General features: G+C 33.4%; 1 protein-coding gene across 8 annotated transcripts; it reads left to right on the top strand.

Moving 5' to 3' along the window:
• Positions 1 to 1,280: 1,280 nt before the first annotated feature.
• LOC123681285 (retinol dehydrogenase 13-like) lies at positions 1,281 to 10,276 on the top strand. 8 transcript variants are annotated; one of them, XM_045619600.1, is made up of 6 exons: positions 1,281 to 1,441; positions 5,851 to 6,036; positions 8,985 to 9,308; positions 9,367 to 9,707; positions 9,775 to 9,992; positions 10,062 to 10,276. In XM_045619600.1, exons 2-5 carry the CDS (start codon positions 5,871 to 5,873, stop codon positions 9,961 to 9,963), a joined length of 1,020 nt encoding a protein of 339 aa, XP_045475556.1. In that variant the 5' UTR covers positions 1,281 to 1,441; positions 5,851 to 5,870; the 3' UTR covers positions 9,964 to 9,992; positions 10,062 to 10,276. The 8 variants fall into 8 exon arrangements, with proteins under 8 accessions (XP_045475556.1, XP_045475559.1, XP_045475557.1 ...); XM_045619601.1 differs by having other exon boundaries at positions 1,286 to 1,428; XM_045619602.1 differs by lacking the exon at positions 1,281 to 1,441 and adding an exon at positions 2,056 to 2,194.
• The last annotated feature ends 21 nt before the right edge of the window (positions 10,277 to 10,297 follow it).

Here is a 10,297-nt window from a genome sequence, read left to right as displayed (position 1 = left end):
ATGGGGATATCCCGGCCATTTTATTATTTATTATTTATTATATTTTTATTATATTATTACTATTATTATTAATCCAATCTGTAGAGAAGATTAATAAAAATTCGATAAATCATCACAAAAAAGTAGAATGAATTGAGTTGAGCTGATGTGTCGGTACACGTACTACTCGATAAGGATTAAAATTGTACAAGAAACCTCTGTATATCAAAAACAAAGCGTTTGCAGGTTTATCTTTACAGGGCTTTTTTTTTCTTAAAATTATCTAAGAAATCAGTCATTTTCCTTTTTACCTCCAATTTAGGAACACCCTAAGCACCTTCCTTATTGAGAATTTCATTAGTGACCAGGGCCGGCGTTAGGGGTGAAACAGTGAAGCGACTGTTTCAGGCGCCTCTTTTCGATGGGCGGCAATTTAGCCCAGTTTTGGACCACCCTTTCATATTTCTGAAAAAATATACGTCTTGAATCTTAAAAACAACTTGAAGTTGGTCCGCTTTGCTGCGTTTATCAACATTCCCTGAAATAAAAATCTCCAAACCGTCTTTACTAAGCCGCCTGTTCAAGTAATAGCACTTGGCATCCCAACCAATATAAGCAGCATTGCCTATTACCCTAATTGAATGAGGGATGGAATGTATTTAACAAAGACGAAAAACAACACTTCGAATTGTACGTGGAAGTTGTTTACACTTTACTGGAAAATTCCTACGGTTCTGAATTCTAAATTAGTTCAGTAACTAGTTTCGACTGAAAACATTTGGCGTTTATCAGTATAAATGCCAAATGTTCTCAGCGGAACATATGTTTTAACCCATTTAGTTTTCGAAGCTTTGCATGCCTTACCGCCCTTTGTATCTTGTGGTGTGATAGGTAATTTTTCATCGATCGTATGTGATCGATTGTGAATGTGAGAATCAGATATATTACTTACGCATTGTTCATCGGCGTCGAAAAAATCCAGGAATTTATTGTAGGTAAAAATGTTCGAAAAAAAAAGAAACCCAGTGGAAACGACTTTAGAAAGAAACGATTAGCAAAATCGCTAGAGAAATAAAAAATGGCGAATTATCATCGAAGCATGTGATGTTTTTTGTTGGAGGGTTTATTGATACTTTTTCAGCAGGGCCGCCAAAAATTCTTTGCTGCAGGCGCCAAAATTGCTCGCGCCGGCCCTGTCAGTGACATGGAAGGATATTGTAAAATTTGCAGTGTTTTTTTGAATCACCACTTGCACCATTATGCAGAATTAACCGGTTTAATCTTCGATACTGATTCCGGTCCAAACCATTGGCAAATTTGCCAAATAAGTTGGTAGTTCTTATACTTTCAAGAGCTACGATATAGCAGATCAATTTTTATTTATATATCATATACCAAAAAGTGGAAATAGAAAAATAATTGTTGAAAATTGAAAATCAGGCTTAAAAGGTAATTTTGATATGTGAGTAACTTTTTTACTTTTTCTTGTGAGTGAAATAGGCTCTCAAGTTTTTTTGATTACATAATATCAGTACCTATCAATAAAGTATATTAATGCACAAACTTTATATGTGAGAAAGTATCGTGGTAAATGCCATGAGTCACAATTTATTATTTGAATAGAATTTCTTTTCATCTCTCCTACCTCATGAATAAGTAAGTACAGGGTGATTGTTTAAATTTTACTCAATAGCTATCTCAATTGATATAGGTCTTACAATAACGTTTGAATGGGTATAAAAAGTATTTTTTATGCGGATTTAGAATTCAGTAGGTACTAGGAAGTACAAAAAAGCATTATTATTAACATAATATTTTATGTGAACCGGTATTTTTTAAATGGAACACCCTGTATATTATTTTTTAATCAGTAGAGCTCTTTCTCCTAGTTTCTAATATATATATACTTTATTGAAGTTATCTTTGTCAGTTTTCGGAAAATATAATTTTTTTGTCTAAATCAAAAGTAGGTACACCCCAGCTGTAGAGCACCACGTAATAATGCTGCGATTTCTTTATTTAGATATTTATATATGGATAATGAATACATTCAACACAAACAATGTCGAATGTCGATAATTAGTCATTATAAAAATAAGCAATGCAAAAATTCACATTATTTTTGCAATTTAATCGCATATAGATAATGTAATTCATGTAATTGTTGTTTAATTATTCACTGTATATTGAATAATTCCTGAATTTGAATATTAAGGTAGGAACCCAAGAGCTTATCAATTCATTTTTCGTAGATTTTGTGTTAAGTAGAGTGAATATACCCCTATACTCGTCCAGTGTAAGTGTATATCTGAAATATTTCTTTTTTTTACGATCTTGCAAAAATTTAATTAATCATTTATTTCATTTCTGTTCCTGTTTATCTCGTCCTTTCGGTCCGTAAACATGATAACTCTCGAACAGAAAGATTTAGAAACTTGAAATTGTCAGGGTAGATTCGTATCTCAAATGTTAAGTTCGTAAATAATGCGCAAAATCTGCCAATGGGTTCCGTTAATTGCGCCTTAAATTTTGTTTCCCTGATAATTTCAACGCGTTTAGTTCTTATAGTTGAAATAATATTTTGCATTTGGATGTAGAATTTCAAGTTCCATACAAAATTTCATGTTCGTCACATCAACATCAGGACTATAGATATTTCAATGACAACAGATTTGATCGAGTTGAGATTATGCGTGTATATACTGGGTGTTCCTAACTACGGTACATACCTCGGAGGGTACGCTCTATTAGTGTGACGTCACACACCGCCATTTTTGGTTCTCCTGTGTCAGTGTTCGGAATCCAAACAAATAAATTGTCATTCAAATTAGTACGGTGTCGTTGAAGGAATTGGCTTATTTTCATAAATAAGAGTATTTGAGGAACGATTTCAGTATTAAAATTGATAGACAGAAGGAAAGAGTACCAGTAAGTTTGAATCCTGTATCATTCCCCAGATTTTGTAAAAAGCCGTGTTTATTAGTTGAACTTTAAGTTCGAACTTACTGGCATTAATCTCGTGCCTTCTGTCTATCAATTAATAGTAAAATCGTTCCTTAAATAATCTTAATTCGGTAAAGTTATTCGAAGAATGGACTAGTTTTCATTTTTTTGTTAAGGATTAATTCTAAAAATTTAAGTAAAATGAAACAAAAATGTGGAAGAATCATTGAAATATCTCTAGAAATGAAAAAGTTATGGGACTTTGAAGTTGCGCTTGGAAGAATAATTTCATAGTACGTGTAAGTGCCGTGACGTCACACACTAGACGACTGGTATTCGCAGAGTGCTTACGAATTCATTGGTGTACAATCACTTGTGCCGTTCGTGTTGTGTTTTGTTCGTTACACGATGGCTGAAATAACTTACTATATACATACATATAAATTACTTTATTCTCTTTTTACTTTTTACTCCTCACATAAATATGTTTTGCCATTGATAGACTTCCACAACCAGTACTCAACTACAAACTGTTTATGAAACGTTTTTTAAATATATCATGGTTATAAGTTGAACCATGATGAAGCAAACTCAAAAGTAGATACTTACTTGAAAAGTTTAACCCTTTTTTTATTTCTGTACTGACATAAGATGGATTTGAAGAAAACAACTCCATCACTGCGAATATATCTATTTTAGGCAAATTGTCACTTTGTCCTTTCACGAAGCCTTCTTCCATTATGGTGACATAAAAACAAAACTCGAGTTAAAACTACACTGTACAACTACAAACGGCGCGAGAGCCTTGGCGCGGCTAAGTATTTAAACGTAATTTATGGTGTAGCGATCACAGGCAAGAGCCGTGACGTCACAGACCAAAGACGTTCCGCGCTAAAATACGTAAATTTAAATAATCTATTTCTCAGTCATTTATTGATGGATTTTCAAAATTTTTTCACTGATTTATCAGTTTTGCTCTATATTTTAATTCTATCGTGTCAAATAGTATTATCAACATCACTAAACTAGTCCATTGAGGCGCTTATTTAGCCCTAACTAGATTGAAATTATTAGGTTTAGTGACGTCTCAGTGGGCGCAACAGCCAACAATATTGAGAAAAAAAGTAGGCCATTGACTTTTTGTGGTTTTGTTTTTTAATTTTAAAGATTGAGCAACTGAAATACAACTTTTTGGAATCATTTTTTGAAGTTTCATACTGTAGTTAGGAATCACTCTGTATATGAAAAAGTATATTCAAGTTTCATGCGAAATTTTGATGTCGCCAGAAAAAAATTTTTTGACAACAATGTTCACTCATATTTGTAATATGACAGAAAAAGTATGATGACGAAGTTTGAACCAAATGACTCGAAATAATTCTTTTTATTATAAATTTGGTTGTTCTTACCTTATACTGGATGTTCCTAAATAATAGTCACGGGGGAAAATGAGAGATTTCTCGGATAATTTTAGGAATAAAAAGTCCCATGACTATAAGCCTGCAAACTCTTTGTTTTCGAGATACAGGCTGTTTCTAGTGTGTCGTACTTTTTAGCGATGCTTATATCAGTTTATCAAATCTTTATCAATCTTCGCTACAGAGTGGGTAAATAAGTACCAAAACTTATGATTCATTCATGCATTACAGCTTAGCTGGATCTTCATAATAATTTGGATTTTCCTGAGGATTATTAGAGAGTTGTTTGAAATATTTTTCTCGAAATCGATAGCAGATACGATAAAACTATAACAAACCAAAAAGTGTTATATTGGACCAGAGTTTCTCTTTACGTTTTCTAAACTACCAGAAAGAATCAGACACCATTGCAGAAAAATATCACCCTGTGAATTTGAATTCAAAATTAGCATATAACATGATGAAATCTTAAATTCGAATATCTATGGTCAACTCAAATTAATTATCTTGTGAAGGAAAGGTTCTATGAGAAAAAAAAATTAAACTTTGACACCTGTATCTCAAAAACGAAGCGTTTGCAGACTCATGTTATAGGTTTTTTCTTGAAATGATCCGAGAAATATGTCATTTTCATTTGTACCTCCATTTTAGGAATTTCGGATGTAATCAATTCAAAACTGATGTCTCCACAAATTAATTTCAATTTGAATGAATTACAATTGTACAACACAGCCCAGACAATTTTTCGATGCGAATTGAGTTCTTTGATAACTACATATTGAAATTTTGTGACGTGAATGATACAAAAAAACCGAAAACAACGAGTAAGAGTATACCGATGACGAATGCAAAAATCACAGATGGCAAATAAGAGGCCGAGAAAGCGGATAGATATAGGAAAATAATAAACCTCGGACATAGACGTGCCCGTAGTGCAATAAAAGTACTCATCTTGAAAGCGATAATAAACTCATAAACCGTAGAAGAGTCTGATTTTTTACTGCCGAGTGGATTTCGAAGAAAAGTAAAATGATTATTGGTCCATTTTATGGAAAAATTTTCGTTCTTCGTCTTTGCGAGAATTCGTGATTTGGTAATCTTGGAGGGAGGGGGGATTGGTAAGCACCCCCAGTACCCCCCACTTCTACACCCTTGTAAACTGGTGTAATTATCACAAAAAAGTATGACTACAACTAACAGCCTGTATCTCGTAAACAAGGTGTTTGAGGGTCCATGCTTATATAGGCTTTTTTTCCTTAAAGGAATCTTTCATTGTACCTCCAATTTAGAAGCACCCTGTATACAATTTTATGGTCTCCAAAGGCACATAATGAACGATTACAGGATGATATTTATTTTAATATTTTTTAATGAGATGCCATATTGTAAGATAAGAAACGATAAACCAGTGTGTTCTACATTTATGTTTCCTTTTCAAATATAGCCTTTAAAAAACTGCGTTAAAAATAAACTCAGTTAAAAATAAAAAACCTTATCATTTTAATTTCAGTTTATTCACTGTTTCCAACAATGGAAGGACATCTCAAAAATATATACATTTTAGAAGCCTGTTCTCATCTGATCCGATTGTTAATTTATCATATAAGATGGCTAATAGCTAGGTTCTCCAATAGATATATCGACACTTACAAATGTCTGGTTGGTAAAACGGCCATCATAACAGGTGGCAGTACAGGTATGTACCTATAGGTGCAAATATGTTAATAGCGTTCTTTATTCATCTTCTATATTGTATATAGATATAGATTGAACCCTTATTTGTGAATGTCTCCATATTCTTGAATCGTGGACCGAACCAGGCCAACTAACGTCGGTACTAGTGAACATTTCTCTTGCATCACTAGTGGCTTGCACATTCAGTGTAGGATAACCATTCCGGTTGACATACTCATGACCATGGCGATTTGGTTTCAGAATTCCTACGTGGGTACAGTCAACTACGCCAATTGCTGTTGGAAACCTATATTTGCTTTGCCATAACTGTTTGGCATCCATAAGTGCATTGTTCGTAGACGGAAACTTTATCCAGTAATTTGATTGTGTCACTATGCTGTCAATTACGGTAGTCACTGTACGAGATACTGTAGCTTGACTTACACCCAGTTCTTGACCAATGCCTTTCTGATACCCAGGATCACTGCATTTTTAGGACGGATGATAAGGCATCTCCTCGAGTTTCAGTATTATTTATTCCCAAAAATCTGTTAGCAAGCCATTGCACATTTTCCTCTTGAAACCGATATAATTCTTCATAATCACGAACAGGTGTTGATAAACGATCTTTGTAGTGTTTAATCTCTCTCAGTTCCACACCATCTGCCATCGCTACAACCTACAACTGATCAGTATACGACTGAGTCTGCTAGTGACCACACTCGAAATTATTGAAGGATATCCTTTTCGTTTAGAGTAAAAGGTAATGTTTATGAATAACCAAATACTTTTTGTGAAGGATATGCTCATACACTATTACTTTTTTTACTCGGAATATTATGAATGTGAGCTGAAGGATTTCCTTTATATTCTGCAAGCATAAGCGCGCCGCATAACCTTTTTTTTTTTTTGAATATGGCCCATTGTTACGATGTTGACTCGTTAGCTAATTTTCTAAATATATACCTAATTCTAATAAACAAGAATTTTAAATGTTTGTTGTTTTTTTGATAATCTATAGATATACTTGTACGCGGTGGAAATGTAAAAACAACAAGAATTCCCAAATAAATAATAATTGGAGTGTGCAGCCTACGTAAAAATTTATTAAAACGACAATTGAAGCTGTAAAAGGTCGTAACTATGGGAACTTGGGGAACCTATACAAGGAAGTGCGAACATACAGAGAAAAATACGAAACCAAAGTTGTCCAGGGTGGTATCAAATGTACAGGCTGGGCAAATAAGCGAGGTAAGCGGCTATATCTCAGGATCCACTCATCGTAGAGACTTGAGGTAAAAAATTTTACCACTAAAGTGAACAAGGGAACACACTGGAAATTATTTTGAAGTTCATACCTCCACCGCTAGGGGGCGTAATAGGTACCGTCGAGTAGAAAAATGAATTTTACTCGAAAATGTTTCATATGAAGTTGAAGAAAAATATCATCACAGTAATCCTTGGAAAATTCTCTATCTTTTTGAATTGTCACTTTAGATTTTACGACATCAAATAAGGGTAGGTGAAAGGGAGAAATCTGACTGATTGAATCGCCTGTAACTACAGTTTGGCTCAACATTTTTGAGCAAACTAGATCTCATCTAAAAGATAATATCTTGTCGATTGAGGACAAAATATACTCATGATATATTTGTTTTTGCTGCTTTCGATAGGGGGCGCTAAGTCAGAAGTTCATTGTTTTGTTCATTTTACTCCGAAATTTCAAATGTAATGATAGGATTTTCTTGACAGAAACAAAAATTCCATCAAATTTGCATGAAAAAACCTCAAGGTCGCAAAGCGATAATTTCAGGCGTTCTGAAGTTATGGCCGAAAGAAGATATTCTTCAACTGATGCACGGCGAAAAACCAAATTGTGTCTTTAAGTTCTTACAGAAACAGAAATCCCATCAAATTTGTATGAAAAAATCAAAAGGTCGCAAAGCGATAGCTTCAGGCGTTCTGGAGTTATGGCCGAAAAAAGAGTTTCTTCATCTGATGCACTGAAAAACTAAATGGTGTCTTCTTTCGGCCATAACTCCAGAACGCCTGAAGCTATCGCTTTGCGACTTTTTGGTTTTTTCATACAAATTTGATGGGATTTCTGTTTCTGTAAGAACTTGAAGACACAATTCGGTTTTTCGCAGTGCATCAGTTGAAGAATATCTTCTTTCGGCCATAACTTCAGAACGCCTGAAATTATCGCTTTGCGACCTTCAGGTTTTTTCATGTGAATTTGATAGAATTTCTGTTTCTGTTAAGAAAATCCTATCATAACATTTGAAATTTCGGAGTAAAATGAACAATGAACTTCTGACTTAGCGCCCTCTATCGAAAGCAGCAAAAACAAATATATCATGAGTATATTTTGTCCTCAATCAACAAGATATTATCTTTCAGACGAGATCTAGTTTGCTCAAAAATGTTGAGCCAAACTGAAGTTACAGGCGTTTCAATCAGTCAGATTTCTTCCTTTCACCTACCCTTATTTGATGTCATAAAATCGAAAGTGACAATTTAAAAAGATAGAGAATTTTCCAAAGAATACTGTGATGATATTTTTTCTTCAACTTCATATGAAACATTTTCGAGTAAAATTCATTTTTCTACTCGACGGTAGCTGTTACGCTCCCAAGCGGTAGAGGTATGAACTTCAAAACAATTTCCAAAGTGTTTTTTACCGCAAGTCTCTACGATGAGTGGATCCTGAGATATAGCCGCTTACCTCGCTTATTTGCCCACCCTGTACATTTAAGTTAAAAAGTCGTCTTTCAGGCATTCGGAGCAAATAACCACGGGTTCAAACCCGGTCCATAGATATTTTAATTATTCATATTGATATTAAGTAATTTATTATAGTATTTTTTATGAAAATTGGGATAAAATGTAACTTTAAAAGATTATTTTCGTGGTAAATACAAAAATATTTGTGTTTTTGAACTAATTTAATTAATTAAACATTTTCAACAGGCCTTGGTTACGCAACAGCCACAATGTTGGCTTCAAGAGGATGCAAAATAATCATAGCAACAAATATTGAATGCGAAGCAGAAGAACTCAATCTTATAGAGGCAACAAATAATCCTAACATTACCACAAAATATTTGGATTTATCCAGTTTTGCTTCTATACGACAATTTGTAGAAGATGTAAAAAAAACCGAAACTAAGATAGACTTCTTGGTGAATAATGCGGGTGTTGCTCTAATTCCAGAAATTGTCAGCAAAGATAAATTGAATAATGTGATGCAGATAAATTATTTTGGACATTTTCTACTGACACATCTCCTTATCGGTTTGTTCAAAAGAACTATTCATCTATTTTTCTATTATCATAATAATTTTTTTTGCAGATGAACTGAAGGCGGCAGAGTCCGCACATGTGGCTTTTGTAGCATCTTCGTCTGCTTATTGTAATCAGGCGGATTTCCATCAAATTAATGAGCTACCAAAGGAAAACCATCAAATAACAAGCGAAGAAATTTTTCAATATTACACTTTTTCGAAGCTCTGTGTAATAATAGCTGTTCAGGAATTTGGAAAGCATTTAAACAAGAAGTACGGTATTACAGTAAATGCTGTAGATCCTGGAATATTAAATACCAATATTGTTCATAATGTCCTGCGAAACGAAGCTCCAAGAGCTTGGTTTTTTAAAATACTCTTTCATTTTCTTCTTACTCTTTACAGCACTGTAAGTATGAAGTCATTCGATTTTATCCTTACAAAATAATTACAATTTGGTATATTATTTTTTGTAGGATGTATTTCAAGCAGCCAAAAATACTACATATGTTTTAACAGCAGACGATATTAATAATGGGGATTACTATTTTCAATGTAAACCCATTTTCAAACCTCATTATGCATACAATCCCGAATTTTGCGAAGAGATATGGAAAAGAAGCCAAACAATTGTTGAACTCACACCAGATGAAAAATTATCATAATGTATATTTCATAACTTTATTTAGATACTAGAATGGAGTTATTGCAGTTTTAAAGTTTTTTTGCATATTTAATGAAAAACAGAAACTCTAAAAATATCGATATTTTTAGAGAATCTGTTTTTCATTAAATATGCAAAAAAACTTTAAAACTGCAATAACTCCATTCGAATTTATGGTGACGTAAATTTTCGATCAATTTCTTAGCGTTCAGTATTATGTTACAAAGTTAGTTTGAACCGATTTATTCCACCTGAAGGAAGGACATTTGAAATAACATTGTATTTTAACCTCAAATAAATCGCTAAAGTAAGAATGTGAAGTAATTATTACAATT

Source organism: Harmonia axyridis, chromosome 5 (genome assembly GCF_914767665.1).
Source record: "Harmonia axyridis chromosome 5, icHarAxyr1.1, whole genome shotgun sequence".
Taxonomy (NCBI): Eukaryota; Metazoa; Arthropoda; class Insecta; order Coleoptera; family Coccinellidae; genus Harmonia; species Harmonia axyridis.
This window is presented reverse-complemented; position numbering and strand designations above follow the sequence as displayed.